Here is a 20,941-nt window from a genome sequence, read left to right as displayed (position 1 = left end):
GCTAGCACAACCATCCATGCGATAGATAAATGGATTACACCGTTCGATATGTTTCTCAACTACAACAATTGCAAGTGCAATTATACTTAACTAGTGCCTAGTGATACTTTTTTTTTTTGAAATAGTGTTGCCTGTGATGTGCCCATCCCACACTAACTTTGGAACTGCATGCTCTCTGCTAGTCGATTTCCTGGTTGGAGGGAGCACGCACGCGCGGTTGACAGCTTGGATCTTGAGATCGCTCGCTAGCTCTGAATCTTTTGCCAAGGCGCACGATGCACTAACTAATCTTTTCCTCCGCTTTCTCGTTAAACTGTCGTCTCTGTCCCTGTCTAAGCTGAAATTCTGGCAAATGAAACACTCATGAGCAGCAGCATACAGTCTAGCTATGAAGTATGTATGAACCATCTGCGGGTGAGCATCAAGGAAAAGGGAAGCTGCGCATGCTTGATCGCTCCGTTCCTCTCTCTGATCGAGACGAGGCTGGAAATGGACACTAGCTCGAACACTTTATTTGGGGAAATTATTGTTCAATGTACCACGTGCGCGCCGTCGTCGTCGATCTAGATAATACCCGATCGAGAAAAACTCGGACATTGCACTCCTATGCTCGATCCAGGCCATCTGATCCGATACGCCAGTGGAGATGTGTTGTAAGGGTCTGCATGGAGGAGCTAAATTTGAGCGCTATACTTTAGCACATATTAGCACTCATGCAATACTATTTTTTTTAAAAAAAATGACTAAAGTTTAGTCCATCCTATTAGCACTCCTATTTGGATAAGCTAATGCTAAAATTTAGCACATTTACCAATTAGCATTTTTGATTTAAACGAACCATAATTTTTATAAAACTGGTGATCGATGCTACCAAGCAGGGATCACGCACGCGCGCGCGGTTTCAGAGCCAACTCTTGAGATCGCTCCCTAGCTCTGAAGCTTCGGATACACAGTTCCTTCCATTTCCTAATCCTTTTACGTGTGCACTTAACTCGGAGGATATAAATTTATATTTTTTTCCTCGAAAGAAAAAGTAGAGGCTCTGGTGGACATGTCAGCAAGGGCACACACATGGTGCACTAATCGGTGAGCACTTATTTACTCGGTTAAGTTTAACCGCCCCCACTAGCAATGGTGGGCCAAAAGCATTAGCCCGGGCCGGCACATAAGGTTCGTTTTGGATACTGCGGGCTGCGGCCCTTCTAAATTTGAGAATGACTAGAAGCACCTCTCAAAAAAAAAACTCCAAGAATAAAAAAAAGCATTTGCGAATTGCGACGATGTGAAAAAGAAAAGAAAACCACTCTACTTGCAGTAAAAAAATACTCCATGAACAAAAAAAAAAGCTCCAAGAAGCTCAAATAACCTCTATAGCTAGCGGCGCAAGAAATTAAGGTGATGTGATCCATCATTCTGGTAACAAACATGATGTTTGGTGGATGAATTCGTCGGAGGATGCAAGATGGGCCGCGTTCTCTTTCCTTCAGCAGCCAGGGGAGTAACATGCATGCAACAAACAGGCGACAGAAAGTACCTAGGCGAACTGAACTGTACGGCTATTGCTGCGCGCACTGAGAGTAACCTACGTGCCGGGGGCCGGTGGGATATATAGATGCACGGTCCACCGCCGCCCCCGGAGCGAGCTGGAGCCTGGAGTATCCAGGCGGCGACGGCGATCGATCGGCTAGCGGCGGCGCCCCTTGGTTTGGAGCTGCGGCTGCGGTGGGCATCGTGCGGTGGATGCGTGATCCTGGCTCCAACGCACGCGTACGGCCGGCACGTACCACGACGCCGCATGATGGATGCATCTCTGATGATTCAGCGTGGAGAGGGAGACAGAGAGAGGCTAGGCGCAGGCCGGACCTGCACACCCCCCACCGTAGCGAGACAGCATGCCTTGACTCGACTCGATGTCTCGATCCCGAGCTCGGTGTCCTTGTACGCCTACGCCACAGTTGTCTAGAGTACCTCGGATCGGGTACAGTGGAGAGTTAGCTAGCTAGCTAGGACGACGCGACGTGCGCGGGTTGGGACTGGGGGAGGGCACGCTCGTGTGGTGTGCGTGGGCGGTGGGGGCGCCGGCCGGGTCGCGCGGGTGGAAGGGACGACGACTGTGACAGAGCCGCCGAGCTAAAAACAATTAATTAAGTGTAACCACCATTCTTTAACACATTAGCTTAATTAAGTGTAATTTAATAGGCTGTTTCCAACCCACAGGCCGATCGAAACACACTAGAAGTCTCGCACGAAGGCGAGCGCAGAAGGTACCAGCATGATAAAGACTTACAAAAATTAATAAATAATATCAAAGCTTTTACAAAACCGCTTTAAATTTAAACTTTACAAAAGAAAAGATAGCAGCGGAGAAAAATCTAGCTTGCAGAGCATTTTTAATAGCGAATAAATAAAATAAACTAAATAAGTCGAGGACTACCGAGACGTGAAGATAAGGCGCAACATCGAGCCGACCGATGTGAAACCTAGTTAGCTCCTATACCTGAAATAGGATAAACAGCAAACTCTGAGCACCTAATACTCAGCAAGACTTACCCGACCAGTGGGTATAACTTAGTCCACATATTTAGACATGCAAGACTTTTTGGCTAGTGGTTGATTTTGCAGAAAAAGCACTAGAAGTAAGTCCTTATTTTCCCAGTTTTAGCTTCCAATTATATCAATAAATTTACTAACCATCTAGAATTTGCAAAGCTACAACAAGAAAGGTGAGCAAACCATTAATTAAATAATGTCAGCCCTCATTGCATCTCATCTCATTCTTATTCCATTTGCTTTCTACGATGTGACCAAGAGATCAAGACTCTCATAACCGCGAGACACGGCGAATCGATCCGATTTAACCTTGCAAGGTGGACCTAACCAACACGGCACGCAAAAATCCCATCGAACCCCACGCACCAACCTTTCCCCTCCCCGCCTCGAACTACAGGAACCAGCCCAACGACATATAGTCAGCCGAGCCCTACGTGAGACCACCAAAAGTAAACATATGCGACCCCTTTCTCCACGGCCACTCGACTCGCCCTAGGAGTTGGGTGCGGGTTCCTGTACTTTCGAAGCAAAGCAGTACTCGGCTTACCGGTTTCGACTACCTCCTACTCCTGGCATGAAGCGTCCCCTCATAAGGGAAGACTTAAATGTGATACCAACATCAGTCCCAGGAGGCTGATGACACATTTATTACATCAGATGGTTCATTACCGTACAACTCTACGCGGTAATGGGCAGAGAAGCGCCACTATCGCGAGGATAACAACCCATACCCACACAACGATATTAATTATAAAAAGGGGATCATCAGAGTCTTGCGCCATGCGGTATCTCCTGCGGGTGACCCTAATCCACAGGTAAGGCTGGGTGCAGGACGGTACCCCTACTCAGCGTCGTCCGGAATGAAGTCTGGATCTTCTTCTGTAAAAATAAAGAATGGGGTGAGTACAAACGTACTCAGTAAGTCCAACCACACCCACGGAGGGGGAATAACAGAATATAATGCACATGGTAATTCAAGGATGAGGTTAAGGTTTACTTTTGCGGAAAGCTAGATTTTATGCATGGGTTCATTTGAAAGAAAACATCTCCAAAACCAGTTTTCTTGTATCGCATAACACGAAGGGTTGATCCACACAGAATCCAAGTTTTAGACTGCTACCGGACTCCCCATCCGCCGTAGCACACGACACAACTGCCGGACTCTTTTCCAAAACAACTCACGCCAACCCATTGAAATGCCCCGACCCGCAGATCAAGGCTAAACCATGTATTAATTACCGAATAAGGTCTCCGGCATAATACATGTTACATCAAGTGGAGTTCAGAGTCATACAGAGCTTTATTTAACACGTACATGAGGAGTAAAGTGACAACACAAAGCTACACAGAACAACCATAAGATAACAACTAGCATAGCGACATGCAGGACTATCTCTTCATCCATCACGGCTCCACTCGATCAGCTTGGGTGCGGACACGATCTACTCGTAGTCTTCTGGCACAAAGTCAGGATCCTCTGGAGAAAAATCAACAGGGGTGAGTACAAAAGTACTCAGCAAGCTCCACCTCACCCTACGGGAGGGGAAATGACATGCACGACGCACATTGAGCACAATGCATTAGCAATGCAACTAATGGTATGCAACTCTTCCTAACACAATCCACAGTAGGTAGCTCACTAGTTGTCAGGACCACACCGTAGCCTGCCCATACCGTGGGCACGGACCATTCGAATGGATTATACACTCTGCAGAGGTCGTACACTGTACCCACACGCTCGGCTGCCCGAACGGACAACCGACATAGCCGACACCCAGCCGTGGTCACGCCCCAGCCCGGCCGCACAAACCCTCGGGCCCTGACCCCAATGGTCTATACCCGTAAACCATCCCCGCGACCGTCAGGCTAACCAGTGGGATTAGGCTAAGTCCGGCCCATACCGGAACCTGTGGTCGTACTAAAGTAAGCTAGGTGAGATGTCAAAACAACTCGGTCCTTATGGTTCACCAAGGCAGCAACCATCTCTCAACATATCAACTCGAGCCTACCACCACGGTAGCGCCGGCTCCAGCATACCCAGCTGCCCTGGTCTCAGCTAGATCCCTTCGTATCCTATTCTCAGCTCTGGATATGCATGACTACTCAGATGCATGCATGAGCACACTCAATCACTCAAGTACTGGTATATGTAATCGATCCTAAACCAGGGCTACAACTAGACGTCCTCACATGGATGCAACCACTCACGTAGGGGTCGATGAAACTTGCCTTCGCTTGCGTACGCGTCGGCAGTGGCGGCTTCCTGCTCGCGGTACGGGTCTTCTGGCTCCTTGGCAGGCTCCTCCTCAGTCACTCCGTGATCTACGAGTGAAAACGGCACAATCGGCAAACAAACACAAGCAAGCAATAAGCTCAAATGAAGATGAAAATAGGAGGAATAGATAATATATGATTTGAGGAAAGTTTAGGAAAAAGAGTTTCGTGAAAAGGAGTTGATATGAAGGAGATATTGAGTTTACAGTATTGATTGGTAGAATGATTTGGATTAAGTGCTCACAGCATGGGGGTGTTTTGGGCCTTTATTAGTGGAGTTAATGGTCGGGGGAGCTGCCTGCCATCTCACCTTGGCGCGGAACAGCTCGAGGAAGAGGGTCAACTGTTAGAGCTTCGTCTCGTGAGTGAGCTGGACTCGGGAGGAGTGGTTCAGCTGGTGGAGCGAAGCGGCTCGGCGTGTTTGGGCTGGTGACGGGGCTCGTCACGGCCTTGCTTCTTTTATAGGCGAGGAGAGCAGCAACGGCGTCGCGCAAGGACGGGCGACGGCGTGGGCTGCGGCAGCTCGTCGTCAACGCGAACAGTGGCATCACTGAAGGCGTGAGCGCCGAGGCGGCAAAGCCGGCGAGGGCGCTGCAGCGGCGTGCGCGAGCGAGAGCGAGAGGGTGAGGCGGTTCGGCGGAAAAAAATCTCGGCCGGCACTGTGCGTGGCGACCCCGATTTTTAGCGAGGTGGGTGCTGCCATGACGGGTCATTTCAAGGTCAATGGTGTGGGTACTCTGTGGCTTCCAGGGAATGATAAAGTTATGGCAAAGGAGGTAGGCGCTGTCATGATTGTCTGGCATGGTACGGTAACTCGAGAGGCTTTTATGGTGACGAGATGATTTTTGTCGTGGGTGCAAGCATGCGTATGCTGGTTACTGGAGGGAACGAATGTACTAACGCAAGGCAAGAGTATAAAATAGTTTACCTTGTAGTTATGTAACACCTCATATAACGTTAGTATTATTTTACGTTACTAGTTTAATTGCAACATAAGTTTTATTTTAGTGATTGTTGGAAATTGAGGTGGCCCTACTAAGTTGAGGATCTACACCAACTCACTTCAGAGTCGGTCAGCTTCTAGTTACTTAGTGTACCGGGTCCTTTTGACGGCAGAGCCGCCTTTTGCTTCCGGGAGGCAGAGCCTACCAACAGATGAAGCTGGCTTCCGGGTGGCAGAGCCAACCTTCGATGAAGCCCAGACCCTTTTGTGATCCCGGGTGGCAGAGCCAACCTTCGATGGATCACAACTTATACACTAAGTACTTAAATTTAACCGGGAGACTAACACTTATAAAGACGCTTACCTTATAGAAGCAACAAAGGATCACACACCTAGCACACTCTACCTATGCTCACTTCTACCATGCCCTTGGATGTGTGTGGGATGGAGTGGAGTAGTATGGCATGGCAAGGGGTGGCACCCTCCTTATATAGGCACCCACACCCTCTTGGATGAGTGACACTTGTCACACTCTAGGAAGTTCCCTACAAATATCTAATTCTAGAAAATTCTAAATTTTACCATGACAAGAAAATATCCAAGCTTCTTGTCTTCTTATGATTCTTGTGGAACATTCTAGAACCTTGTCATGGTGAACAAAATTATGCCATGGTTTATTCATATTTTTATAGAACCTTCTAAAAGCTTGCATTATAAATTTCAACACTCCCCCTTAATCATGATGAAAACTGGGATGTTACACCCATCCCAGAATAAACATTAGTTATGTGACCACACCGTAACTCGCCCGGTACCGTGGGCACGGCTATTCGAATAGGTTTTAACTCTGCAGAGGTGTGCAACTTTACCCACAAGCGGGGTACTGCAACTCGATCACCTTAGTGTCGGTGCAGATCCCAACAAAGCCATTACCTACCTTAGCTAGACCTGACTAGCCATCACGGGATCCACCAAGGGGTCATTGACCTATCACAGAGGTTTTAACCGGGGCATAAGTCACACAGAGCTAATCCCTTCTCCTTGATCACCCGTTGCTCTCACCTCTCCTGATACGGCACAGCGGCGTTGTGATGGCACGGGCTGGCGTGTGGCACGTGGGGGGGGGGGGGCGGGCGCTGTGCGGCACAGGGGCGACGGCACGAGCGGCGAGGGCGGGGCGCCAGCGGCGGGCGGCACGGCGCGCGGTGTGGCCACGCGGTACGCGTGCGCACGGCGGGGCACGCGGCGTCGCGGCTCGGGCATCGGGCATGGCGAGCGCGCAGAGGGGCAGCGGCGGTGCGGGGGCGCGCGCGGCGCGGTGTGGGCAGGTGCGCACGTGGGCCGAGCAGAGGAGTGGGAATGCGAGCGCGTGCGCGCGGGCAGCGCCGAGCGGAGCGGCGAGCTCGTGCGCGCGGCGGCGGCCTTTGCGGTGAGGCAGAGGGCGGCAGGCAGCGGTGCGCGCGCGTGCGTTTGTGCGCGGGCCGTGCGTGGGCCGGCCGGGGTGGGGCGCGCGTGCAGGGGTGGGCCGGGGGCGTGGGCGTGCGGGGCAGGCGGCCGAGGCGAGCGTGGAGGAGGGGCGGCGCAGGCTGAGCAGTGCTCAGGGGAGGAGAGAGGAGATGAAGGGAGGAGGAGAGAAGAAAATGGAGAAGGAAAAAGAAAATGGAAAAAAAAGGAAAAGAAAAGAAAAAAAAAGAAAAGGAGGGAGAGCGGGAAAGAGAGATTTGCGGCGAACCTTTCGGCGGCGACCACGACGCCGGTCGGGCACGCGCGGCGGTCGCGGCCGCGTGCTGCGGCTTTGGCGGGAAGTGGCGTGCGCGGATCGTGGGGAACGGAGGGACGGAATGGAGACTGGATCCGGGTGTCGGGACAGGGGAAAAGATTTCGGGAGTTAGGGTTCAGGTTTTATGAGGTTTTGAGCTCAACGACGAAAATAATTTTAAAGGAATATTTTAGCGAGTGATTTATTTTTGATAGATTTTCGAGATGTCACACGGCATGCGGTTAGTACAATTCAATTCCCGATCAGTACATCCGACAACGGAATGGTCCTTAATCAACACAGATGGGGCTACACCTTCCCCCATCCGGTCTCCCATCCCATACCTTCCATGTTGAATATAATAACTCGTATACTATAATATAAAGACATCCTATATCTCGCGAGTGACAGAATTATCACTCGGTTTCTATCGAGCCCTATTAAGCATAGCAGTGCTAACGACCTATTCATACTAGTATAAGGCCCAGGAAAACCTAGGAATCATGCAACTAAGGTTTCAAACAATTCCTAAACATAATGCACAAATATTAGAGACATATATAGGTGACATAATTTAAAATAGTAGGATGTGCACCGGGGCTTGCCTGAGGATAACATTAAGTCAGTGTTAATGCTATCAAGGCCTTGAGCCCTTCCGACCTTGGGCCGGGTCTTCGGTTGCTCCTTAGGGTCCTTCCATCTTCTGGAGATGTCCACCGAACACCATCTTGTGGTTCGGCTCCAACATCGCGTGCTTCACATTCACGCATCGTACATCTAGCGCATCTACACGAGATGCATATGACATGAGAATGCAAATATGATATACAACAAAACTTAACAAGTACCGAGTATAAACACTACTAGTTTGTACAATTTACACTTAACAATCCTAATGTAACCCAGAATATCCGGATTCCTATCCGGAATCTCCGGATTACCCGTAGTATCCGGGTTTCTCACAGTTTTCGCCCCCAAAACTGAATTTCTGATTTTGGCAAAACCGACCCACAAAAAACAAAACCCTTCTAGACCCTAGTAGAGTGACTCATATGGAGATAATTCACCCAAAAGAAATCACTCAAAACCTCCCAAAACCACCAAATCGGCTAGCCCTAACTTTTAGTACCTTGAGCTCACCTTTCTTGACCGAATAACTTGAAAACAAAGCCACCCCAAGGTGGAACACATAGGGAAGCAAGTCTTTCACGATGATTTGAGGCTCCCTTGGCCTTGAGATGGATTTGGAATGGAAGATTTGGAAGTTAGTGCTAAGAGGAGAGGGAGAGCTCGTGGGGGAGTGAGGAAAAGAGAGTGGCTGATGTTTTAACGTTTGGAAATAGAAAAAAGGACCAAGGCACGTGATATAAAACTTCAGGTCCGGACTATCCGGAAGAATATCCGGAGTATCCAGGTAAATCCGGAATTTCCGGATTCAAACCCGGAGTATCCGGGTTCCTCTGGCTCTAGAATTTGAAATCAAGTTTTGAGTCGATTTGTGACTCGACTTGTAACCGAGAGAATTGGATCACTAGTTAGCTAGTTAAACCCAAGTTTAACACTCGGGTGTTACAATCCTACCCCCTTAAAAAAATCTCGTCCCGAGATTTAAAAGGAAAGCAAGGGTCGAGTATTGACCTCTAGGAATTGTATCAGACTCATAAAGTTGGACATTTTTAAAAGAAACCAAGGAAATATTTGGAAGAAGAAAACACTCCAAGTCACCTGCATCAGACCAAACAGGGAAGAGAACACTGGAACACATCAAGTCGTTGAAGTGGAATACACGAAGAGACTCTCAACGGATATTGATTAGAAAAGATTACATCAAAGATGTCCTTGAAAGAATTTACTTCCATCTTTGGTTGGAAGCTGGAATCATGATTATACGAAGTGAGTTTCAAGGAGTTGCAGAATCAATATAGAAAGGACATCAAGGCAAGTTTCTGCTCAAGAACATTCTTGTTCAATATTGTTTGTTAATTTAATTGCATGATGCAAGATGCATATGTTAACATACAGGTTAGTGGCCGGTGATTTCCAGAAACTTGAACCTAATGCTACCAACGTACGTTGTTATTCCTATACGGCCTACCCCCTTAAAAACGGACGAAGTAGAGAAAAATATTTTATGGGTTGTACAAAAAGATAGCCGTAGCAGTTCATATCCACACGTACTTAAGCACCAGCGCGCACCCGGTGGCACAATCGCGTGGCGGCCGCACACGCGAGGCCCTAGGTCCCGTCGCGGCACAATAGTTCGAGGGACAATCACCACTATGTATGAAAATCATAGAGAGCAACCCAAGTAGCACAAATTCAGAGAGAGGTTTTTCAGATTTTTAAAACATTACGAGTTCTATGTGGTCATACGGGATACATAACATTGGTTAACCTGCCGCTCAGGTTTCACCATGTCAACCCACAACTAAGCACTATATAATTATGCCATGCAACAATGTTGCACCCCTACTCATGCAAGATGACTATAATGCAGGTGATCAAAATTTTAATTTATTCACATTGATTCGAGCAAGAATGCAAGAAGATGCATAATAAAGGTAGGAATCAAAACAATTAAGAATAACAAATATCAATGTTAGAAGAACAATAGGATGTCTTTAGTCGTCAAGGATTGCTGGAGTGGATTATCGTTGGGCATCGGAACGAATGGACTAGAGATGAGGATATACGAATTAAAATTAACATTGATTAATAATAGAAAACATTAATATTTAGACAAAATGGAATGGTCATAGAACCACAGATATGATAAGGTTAGCTGATTATGGTGGAAAAAGGTAAAGAAAAAAATCGCCATAGATTTCATCTAAAACAATGATAACATCCTTATTTTAATCTTGGGCAATGTTTGGAAGAGTCTATTGTCGGGATTAAGAAACACCCACCATACTACTAGATCCGTAACTTTGCATTTCATTTATTTGCAAGAATGCAACGGACCCATTTTGGATATAGAAATCAAGGCGACATGAATAAATGGATATCGATACTAGAAAAACCTTGGAATGCTTTTACCCATCAAGAATAGCCAGAAACAAGTATTTTTCGGATATGGAACGAAGGTCCTCGAGACGAAACTAAACTGCAGATTTTTTTTATTTGAAGTTATTGCTCAAGAGAATTTATTCAATTCTAGGAGAACCTCAAACACCACTCCAAAATAATCTTTTGATGGTGTCTCTGCAAGCTCCAGAGACTCCGAGTTTCAGTCCGGAATGTCCGGGCTCAATACTCGGATTATCCGGACATTGATCTGAAATCTCCGGGTTCCCGATATTCGAACAGATTTCAAACTTAAACATATCAAATTGTTAACTTCAGTAACTATTGTGCACTCTGAATTTTTAGGAAACCGGGCTCAAAAGTATTAACGAAACCCCAAATCTTACTCCCCGAAAAACTCTCAAACTTTACTACCACCCGGACTACAAGTTACTAGAACTTTCTAAGTGCTCGGTTTTTGAAAGAAAATGACCTTGGTGGTGAGAATTGTGCCACAAACTATCAGCGCAAGATCTAGGAACTTGCGAGACGTGCACCGGGTGGAAAAAGGTTTACACAAAAAGGCTAAATAGAACAAAACACGAAAATCCGATGAGATGTCATGATGTATGCATGACCAATACGTCCTCACAAAGAAAATTTTTTTGCCACTCAAACTATGGCAATATACGGAGGTTCTTACGGTGGCACAATACGTACTCTCACTATATACACTAGCAGTCTACTATGAACTTCCCTACGTAAGCGAGGTTAGTGTACCTGCAAAAGAATCTCAATACATATATATACACAACTAATGAATGGTTAGAAGTTAGTTTATACTATACACATTGCCACCTGAAATAACCTACACTATATAGGGCTTATGATCTAATCTCTTCTAATCCCTTAAGCGCAAGGAGACGTATTTTTGTCAAAACTCATTTTTAGTTTTGAAAACACCAAAATAATAATGTTGGTACCCCCCTGGTGCATTTCAGCTCTGATACCAGCTGTGACAGACCCGCCGAGTTAAAACGCTTAATTAAGCGTAACCGTCATCCTTTGGCGCATTAGCTTAATTAAGTGTAACTTGACAGACTGTTTCCAACTCACAGGCCGATCGAAACACACCAGAAGTCTCGCATGAAGGTGAGCACAAAAGATACCAACATGATAAAGACTTACAAAAATTAGTAAATAATATCAAGACTTTTACAAAAAATGCTTTAAATTTAAACTTGACAAAAGAAAAGATAGCAGCAGAGAAGAATCTAACTTGCAGAGCATTTTTACTAGAGAATAAATAAAACAAACTAAATAAGTCGAGGACTACCGAGACGTGAAGACAAGACACCACATCGAGCCCACCGATGTGAAATCTAGTTAGCTCCTATACCTGAAATAGGGTAAATAGCAAACCCCGAGCAACTAATACTCAACAAGACTTACCCGACCAGTGGGTATAACTTAGCCCACATATCTAGACATGCAAGGCTTTTTGGCTGGTGGTTGATTTTGCAAAAAAAACACTAGAAGTGAGTCTTTATTTTCCCAATTTTAGCTTCCAATTATATCAATAAATTTACTAACCATCTAGAATTTGCAAAGCTACAACAAGCAAGGTGAGCAAACTATTAATTAAATAATATCAGCCCTCATTGCATCTCATCTCATTCTTATTCCATTTCCTTTCTACGATGTGACCAAGAGATCAAGGCTCTCATAACCGCGAGACACGGCGAATCGATCCGATTTAACTTTGCAAGGTGGACCTAACCAACACTGCACGCAAAAACCCCGTCAGACCCCACGCACCAATCTTTCCCCTCCCCACCTTGAACTACAGGAACCAGCCCAACGACATATAGTCAGCCGAGCCCTACGTGAGACCATCAAAAGTAAACATATGCGACCCCTTTCTCAGCGGCCACTCGACTCACCCTAGGAGTTGGGTGCGGGTTCCTGTACTTTCGAAGCAAAGCAGTACTCAGCTTACCGGTTTCGACTAGCTCCTACTCCCAGCATGCGGTTAGTACAGTTCAATCCCCGATCAGCACAGCTGACAACGGAACGGTCCTTAATCAACACAGATGGGGCTACACCTTCTCCCATCCGGTCTCCCATCCCATACCTTCCATCTTGAATATAATAACTCATATACTGTAATATAAAGACATCATATATCTCGCGAGTGACAGAATTATCACTCGGCTTCTATCGAGCCCTATTAAACATAGCAGTGCTAACGACCTATTCATACTAGTATAAGGCCCAGAAAAACCTACGGATCATGCAACTAAGGTTTCAAATAATTCCTAAACCTAATGCACAAATATTAGAGACATATATAGGTGACATAATTTAAAATAGTAGGATGTGCACCGGGGCTTGCCTGAGGGTAACACTAAGTCAGTGTTAATGCTATCAAGGCCTTGAGCCATTCCGACCTTGGGCCGGGTCTTCGGTTGCCCCTTAGGGTCCTTCCATCTTCTGGAGATGTCCACCGAACACCGTCTTGTGGTTCGGCTCCAACATCATGTGCTTCACGTTCGCGCATCGTACATCTAGCGCATCTACACGAGATGCATATGACATGAGAATGCAAATATGATATACAACAACAACTTAACAAGTACCGAGTATAAACACTACTAGTTTGCACAATTTACACTTAGCAATCCTAATATAACCCGGAATATCCGATTCCTATCAGGAATCTCCGGATTACCCGGAGTATCCGGGTTAATACCCGGAGTATTCGGGTTTCTCACAGTTTTCGCCCCCAAAACTGAATTTCTAATTTTGGCAAAACTGACCCACAAAAATCAAAACCCTTCTAGACTCTAGTAGAGTGACTCATATAGAGATGATTCACCCAAAAGAAATAACTCAAAACCTCCCAAAACCACCAAATCGGCTAGCCCTAACTTTTAGTACCTTGAGCTCACCTTTCTTGCCGGAATAACTTGAAAACAAAGCCACCCCAAGGTGGAACACATAGGGAAGCGAGTCTTTCACGATGATTTGAGGCTCCCTTGGCCTTGAGATGGATTTGAAATGGAAGATTTGGAAGTTAGGGCTAAGAGGAGAGGGAGAGCTCGTGGGAGAGTGAGGAAAAGAGAGTGGCTGATGTTTTAACGTTTGGAAACAGTAAAAAGGACCAAGGCACGTGATATAAAACTTCAGGTCCGGACTATCCGGAAGAATATCCGGAGTATCCAGGTAAATCCGGAATTTCCGGGTTCAAACCCGGAGTATCCGGGTTCCTCTGGCTCTAGAATTTGAAATCGAGTTTTGAGTCGATTTGTGACTCGACTTGTAACCGAGAGAATTGAATCACTAGTTAGCTAGTTAAATCCAAGTTTAACACTCGGGTGTTACAACGACGAGATTGGTTCGGCAACCGCGGCAGCCTGCTGATCGTCGCCAAGGGTGGTGCAGCGATATGATTTATCTGGTGGTGCGCACGCATATATGCAGCGGAGGAAGCGATCTCAAAATCGCAAGCCGATACATGTGCAGGCTCCTCCTCAGTCTTCGGTACAATAAGTAATTAAGCGAGCCGTGTGGGCAATTAATTGTTGCTCCACAACCACAAGCAGCGCTGGTCATTCCCGTGCCTTTCGTCTGGCTGTGAGCGATCGAGGAGCTCGCTTTCACCCGGCAGCAGATCGATCCGCAGCAGCATCTCTGGCAGTCCGTAGCCGTTTCGTTTCGTTCCCACCTGACCGGCGACCTGCCTGCCGTTGTGGAACGGAAGCCCGTACGTGTTGGGTGGGCTGGTGGTGGCGACCCGCCGCGCCAGGAAGGCAGGCAGGGGCAGGGCCGCCGCACGCAACGACGACGTTTAATTTCTCCTCCTGCGCGGTCCACGTACGGTGGCACAACGTCGTTCGGTCCACGATAGGGAGGAGGAAGGAAGCCGCCTGGCCTTCCATTCCACGGCGGCGCAGGCTCTGCTCTGGACGGGCTCGGCTTGAGCCTCCGGCGGCCAGGACACACGCAGTGACCAAGCGATCAAAACCCTTTTACACCTGACCCTACAGTGGTGTGGCAACCCGCCGCTGCGCGAGATGCCCCGGGAAGGCCAGGCCGGACGCGCTTTGGTAGGTGGCGCAGGGGCTGGGCTCGTCTCCCCAACTTTCCCTTTCTAAAACTCTTTCCAATTAATTCTTCTGCTAGCTTTTCCTTTCTAATATTTCTTTCTTTTCTCGTTCGGCAATACTACTACTAGTACAGTACTCGATCGGCCTTCGGCCAACCTGTGTGGTACGCCCGTTCCATCTGGCGACCCGCGTGCCTGCCTTCGGACACAAGGACAAGTCAGCAGGGGTAAAAAAGGCAAAAAAAAGAGAGAGAGAGGAGTCGTGCCCAGAATCTCGTTGACCAATGACCATGCACCATTGCACCGTTTATTTCCAAAAAAAAAAGACCATGCACCGTTACAGGTGCCAGCACAGCGGTTCCCGAATGTTAGGTGGCCGAGAAATGCGAGCTCAGCGAGCACGTACCCTGCTGAGAAACGTCGTGGGTTTGACTAGGGTAACCATGGCCGGGCCGTTTGATTAACTTTAACAGGGTATGGTCTGATGGTCAAAAGGTTGGACTGGTTCTGTCGGAACTCAACAGACACGTCCCACACAACTGCTGCCGCACCGCGGCTTCTTTTTTTTTCTTCCTTTTTTTCTTTCTTTCTCGGATGTATACAGTACGTTTCCACACGAACCGATCCAATGATAATACTGTACAAGTCGAAGAAGGTACAGACACGACCCGGTCATCTCGCGGTATAAACAGAGTTGATGAGGGCACGTGCGTACAGACGTACAGTACCAAGGCTCCCCCTGACCTGACCTGACCTTTCTTCCGTGCACGCGCATGCATCCATGTGAAGAGGGGGGGGGGGGGGGCACGCACGCAGCTACTGTGCGTGGCCACGGGGAGACGATTCAGCTGCGACATGCGCGGCGGTGGCCGGCGAGTCGCGCACCAGGTGCGGGAGAAAAATTAACCGTCTGTTTGGTTGGAGAGTGGGACGAGCCGGGTCGGAGCGGACTCGTCCCCACAGTTGTTTGGATGGAAGAGGGTTGGGTTGGGTTGGCTCCAAAAGAGAATATTCTCTCTAGATGCGGGTTCTCCCCATCCCTCAAAAACTGGCGGACGGAGCGAACCCGCTCCCGTCCGTCGCTCGCTCCGTCCACTCCGTCAGCGCCCATCGCCTCCTGCCGCGCCGCCCCCCGCCTCCTGCCGCGCCGCCCCCCGCCTCCTGCCGCGTCGACCGCCGCCTCCAGTCGCGCCGCACGCCGCCGACCTCGCCTACCATCGCGCCGCCCCACGACGCCCGCCACGGTGTCCCGCGCCGCCCGCCTCGCCTCCCGCAGCGGCCGAGCGCGACGGCGGCGCCCGCAGAGGCGGCGGCGGCCTCACCCCGCGCGGATCCGCCCGCAGAGGCGGCGGCGGCCTCACCCCGTGCGGATCTGCCGGCGGCGGCAGCGGCACGCGCGGATCCGGCCAGCTAGGGCGCCGGCGCGCTCGGATCCGGCCGGCTAGGGCGGCGGCGGGCGGCGCGGCATGTATGGCGCGGCAGTGGGGGCGTGCGGGCGCGGCAGCCGGAGGAGGAGGTGGCACGGGGCGCGGAGGGGGGCCGGCCGGGGGCAGGGGGCCGGGCGCGGCGGGGGGCCGACGAGCTGTGCCCCCCCCCCCCGTCGGGCTGAGGAAGAAGAACAAAAAAAGTGAAAGAAAAAAAAAATAAAAAAGTGAGAGATTGACAGGTGGGGTCCATTGGTGGCAAGTGGGACCCTCATTAACGGTGTTATCATGCCATCCAACCCGTATTCCTAATTCTTTCAACCAAACATGAAATGGGTTCACTCCGTCCCCAAAATCAGAAGTGCAACCAAACAATGAAGGGGTTGGCTCCGTCCCCAAAATTCGGGTTGGATCCAACCCAATCCATTCACCCCGCAACCAAACACACGGTAAAGCGCCCGCCATGGAAATGGAAAGTTGGAAACCGCCGCCCGCCCACGACCGCCAAGACTCTTGCCGCCGCCACCACCACCACCTACCCATGGGTTTCCGATCCTTGGGCTTGGGTGGAGATCGTCGCGGGCGCGCTTACTATTCCGCGTGCCCTCTCCGCCACCGACTCCCGACCTTTCCTCCCTTTCACACGCCCCCCTGGCGGTGGCGGGTCGCCCGAGCCTACTTTCCAGGCCCACCCCGCCCCCCTGCCGCGCCCGGCGCCCTATAAATCCGCGCCACCGCCGGGCCTCCTCCCTCCGCATCCGAACGACGACGAAGCACCAGAGGTAGCTAGCCACACCGACCAGGAGGATCCACCGCGTCGCTGCTGCTACCCGAGAGAGACCGTCGAGACTAGCCATGTCGTCGGGGATGGAGACGGCCGGCGGCGGCGTCGAGGACGCGTACGGCGAGGACCGCGCCACCGAGGAGCAGCTCATCACGCCCTGGGCATTCTCCGTCGCCAGGTCCGCCGTCCCCGCCTGAGATTTCGAATTCGTCTTGTTTTACGCCATGCCATAATCTCATGTTCCTCGAGATCGTACTCGCTCGCCAAGTCGCCATGAAGGATTCCGCCATCCGGCTGCCGTTACCGAAACATTCTTCCCTTTTCGGGGACCCTACGTTACGCAACGCGCCTAAAGCTGCCCTTCATTTCTCTCTCCCTCTCTCTCTTTCCAATCGTCACCAAACTTTGCCTTTTTCCCTTCATGTTTCGTTACAGCACATTCATGGAATTTCTTGATCGACAACACTGCAGCATTCATTCATCTTGTAAAAAAAAAGAGAGAAAAAGGCGACGAGATTTTTCAGACAATTAACAAACAAATCATCTGTCCATCATCAAATACTGTCCTTCAATTCCATTCCATGTGACAAAGCTGAAGCAGAGCGATCTGACGAACCCTACTTCTTGTTCCTCCCTCTTTCCCTCCCTCCCTTCCAGCGGCTACACCCTGCTGCGCGACCCGCGGCACAACAAGGGCCTGGCCTTCTCGGAGGCGGAGCGCGACGCGCACTACCTGCGCGGCCTGCTGCCCCCCGCGCTGGCGTCGCAGGAGCTCCAGGAGAAGAAGATCATGCACAACCTGCGCCAGTACGAGGTGCCCCTGCACCGCTACATCGCCATGATGGACCTGCAGGAGCGCAACGAGCGCCTCTTCTACAAGCTCCTCATCGACAACGTCGAGGAGCTGCTCCCCGTCGTCTACACGCCCACCGTCGGCGAGGCCTGCCAGAAGTACGGCAGCATCTACAGGCGCCCCCAGGGGCTCTACATCAGCCTCAAGGACAAGTAAGCCAGCCGCCGGCTCGATCTTCTCTGCTGCTCCGTCGTTGCGTTGATTTTATTCTTGTCTGACGGGGAGGATGCATGTGCCTCTCATTATATTGTTCAGGGGCAAGATCCTTGAGGTGCTCAAGAACTGGCCGGAGAGGAGCATCCAGGTCATCGTCGTCACCGACGGCGAGCGCATCCTGGGGCTCGGGGACCTGGGCTGCCAGGGGATGGGGATCCCCGTCGGCAAGCTGTCACTCTACACCGCCCTCGGAGGTGTTCGCCCATCTGCTGTAAGCCCTTGCTAACGGTGTTCATCTGTAGCCATTAAGAAAAATCTAATCATGATCCACGAATTATTTTGCTGATGGGAAAATGGTTGTGCTGCAGTGCCTGCCGATCACAATTGATGTTGGCACCAACAACGAGACCTTGCTGAACGACGAGTTCTACATTGGCCTCCGCCAAAAACGTGCCACCGGCCAGGTTCGTCGCTGTCTGCACCTCATACGTAGTTCTGAACATTGGTGAATTGGTTGGTCTCTGATCTGAATTGAGATGTGATTGTTTGTTTTTTGTGATTCACAGGAATACCATGAGCTTCTTGAAGAGTTCATGACCGCCGTCAAGCAAAACTACGGCGAGAAAGTCCTCACCCAGGTCAGCCATAGTGGACTAGTGATAGTAGTATATGCATGATTTTTCTTTGTGGCCTTTCTCTAAGTGCCAAGTCTTGTTCAATCTGAAATGTACGTTCCTTTTGACAGTTCGAAGACTTTGCCAACCACAATGCTTTTGACTTGCTTGCCAAGTACAGCAAGAGCCATCTCGTCTTCAACGACGATATCCAGGTAGGATTATGGAGCTTTGTTACTAGTAATGCACGCCAAGTTCAGAACAGGGGTGCCTGCCCTGTTCTGTTCTCCGCTGTTTCAAGTGTGCTGAACAAAAACAATGGGATTCATTGCAGGGAACAGCGTCCGTGGTCCTCGCAGGTCTCTTGGCGGCGCTCAAGGTTGTCGGTGGCACCCTTGCAGACCACACCTACCTCTTCCTCGGCGCCGGCGAGGTCAGTCGTCAACTATATGCTTTGATCCATCAGACATCAGTCAATCTTATCTTGCTCAATTTCTGGACCACGCGCTGATTCGTTCAATTTCGATGTTTGTCTACTTGCAGGCAGGAACTGGCATTGCTGATCTCATTGCTCTTGAGATGTCAAAACATGTAAGAATAACTACTCCCTATGTCCATTGATCCATGGTGTACTCCCAACAAAACAAAACAAATTCCTGAACCTGATGTGCCGATTGTCTTGCCGAAACGTGCAGACGGATACTCCGATCGACGACTGCCGCAAGAAGATCTGGCTGGTGGACTCCAAGGGCCTGATCGTGGAGTCGCGCAAGGAGTCGCTGCAGCACTTCAAGCAGCCGTGGGCGCACGCGCACGAGCCCCTCAAGACCCTGCTGGAGGCCGTGGAGTCCATCAAGCCGACGGTGCTGATCGGCACCTCCGGCGTGGGGCGCACCTTCACCAAGGAGGTGGTGGAGGCCATGGCGTCCTTCAACGCCAAGCCCGTCATCTTCGCGCTGTCCAACCCGACGTCGCACTCGGAGTGCACGGCCGAGCAGGCCTACAGCTGGTCCCAGGGCCGCGCCGTGTTCGCCAGCGGCAGCCCCTTCGACCCCGTCGAGCACGACGGCAAGGTGCACGTCCCCGGCCAGTCCAACAACGCCTACATCTTCCCGGGGTTCGGCCTCGGCGTCGTCATCTCCGGCGCCATCCGCGTCCACGACGACATGCTGCTGGCCGCGTCGGAGGCGCTGGCGGAGCAGGTGACCGACGAGCACTTCGCCAAGGGGCTCATCTTCCCGCCCTTCACCAACATCCGCACCATCTCGGCGCGCATCGCCGCCAAGGTGGCCGCCAAGGCCTACGAGCTCGGCCTCGCCAGCCGCCTGCCGCGCCCCGACGACCTCGTCAAGTACGCCCAGAGCTGCATGTACACCCCAACCTACCGCAACTACCGGTAAGCACCATTGCTGCCGGCGGCCGAGGAGGAAAGGAGGGGCACCATTTTTGCTGCTGCAGGGTCGTCGTGAGTGAGTCGGTGAATAAATTTGTTCAGCTGGAGCTTGTTGCTGCTGCTAGAGGAGTTTAAACGTTGTTTTGTAGTACTGTACTTTTGTGTATCGTATACGGCATACCACACCATTACAGGTCGACAGTCATTTTTTATACTTTATTATGTAGTGGTCAATCACAGCACGGGTGTGTTTTTCGTTCATTCTTCTGACAAATTTGTGGAGTCTTTATACTACTTCTACTTATGAAACCAGTGTAATGCTAGAGAGATACATTTGATTTGATTGGTGCCAAAGTTGGCTCAGTTTCGCCTAATTGAGATCTGCGTCGGTTTCTTTACAAAATTATCTTAAAATCCATATGATATTTCGATGCACATCTGCCCCTTTTGCGAATCTAAATGTTTCTAAAAAAAATAGAAATGTTATTTACGAAATCTAACAAAATTCTCACACCTGGTAGTCTCATTGGCATTCTCTGGGCCGCTGATTTGTCGGTCCAACGGCCCAACCCCTAACGAAATGGTTTTATTTGTGGGCTTCAAACTGTCTAAATTAGTTCTTGCATACAATGCACAAAGAAAACTATCTTTTGACAATTATATATAGACCGCCAAGTACTTGAGCAACGTATTGTTTAGTTTAATCTGTTTCGTGAGTTTTAGTTTTTCTCTAGCCACTGAAAATTCAAAATTGCAAACCTGAAACATGAGAGCTTCAAATATCATGCATTTTAGTTTTAGTTTTTCTTTTTATCCTTGATTTCTTTTTCCACTCCTCAATTTAGTGTCACCGTTCGCTTAACTTTTCGCAGCATTTTACATGTTAGTACGTAGTTATGTAAAGTAGCTTTAAATTTACTTTCCATGAGTCTGCAATACAATATCATGCATGCGTAAATAAAATTTTGCGTTCCAAATTAAACATTTTGTGATGTTTATAGCTCCTAAATGAATTTAGAAGGGGAAGGAGCCACGAGTAAAGATGACCTTTTACACAAATTTTATGTTATTATGGAG

The 20,941-nt window shown here is 49.5% G+C and overlaps 1 protein-coding gene across 1 annotated transcript; it reads left to right on the top strand.

Annotated features, from left to right (window-relative positions):
• The first annotated feature begins 16,749 nt into the window (after positions 1-16,749).
• On the top strand, positions 16,750-20,222 carry LOC120697627 (NADP-dependent malic enzyme, chloroplastic-like). Its single transcript, XM_039980908.1, has 9 exons — positions 16,750-17,026; positions 17,506-17,853; positions 17,957-18,128; positions 18,226-18,321; positions 18,424-18,495; positions 18,603-18,686; positions 18,806-18,904; positions 19,015-19,062; positions 19,167-20,222. The coding sequence occupies exons 1-9, from the start codon at positions 16,920-16,922 to the stop codon at positions 19,869-19,871; spliced, it is 1,731 nt and encodes a 576-aa protein (XP_039836842.1). The 5' UTR covers positions 16,750-16,919; the 3' UTR covers positions 19,872-20,222.
• Positions 20,223-20,941: the final 719 nt, after the last annotated feature.

The sequence above is a fragment of the Panicum virgatum genome, chromosome 3K (assembly GCF_016808335.1).
Source record: "Panicum virgatum strain AP13 chromosome 3K, P.virgatum_v5, whole genome shotgun sequence".
In the NCBI taxonomy this organism is placed as follows: domain Eukaryota; kingdom Viridiplantae; phylum Streptophyta; class Magnoliopsida; order Poales; family Poaceae; genus Panicum; species Panicum virgatum.
The sequence above is the reverse complement of the archived record's forward strand: the minus strand, read 5'-3'. Positions and strand labels throughout refer to the sequence as shown.

Coding starts and splice junctions, on each gene's coding strand:
- LOC120697627 (XM_039980908.1), top strand. CDS start 16,920: ATGTCGTCGGGGATGGAGACGGCCGGCGGCGGCGTCGAGGACGCGTAC. Junction 17,854..17,956: donor TACATCAGCCTCAAGGACAA/GTAAGCCAGCCG, acceptor TATATTGTTCAG/GGGCAAGATCCTTGAGGTGC. Junction 18,322..18,423: donor AAAAACGTGCCACCGGCCAG/GTTCGTCGCTGT, acceptor TGTGATTCACAG/GAATACCATGAGCTTCTTGA.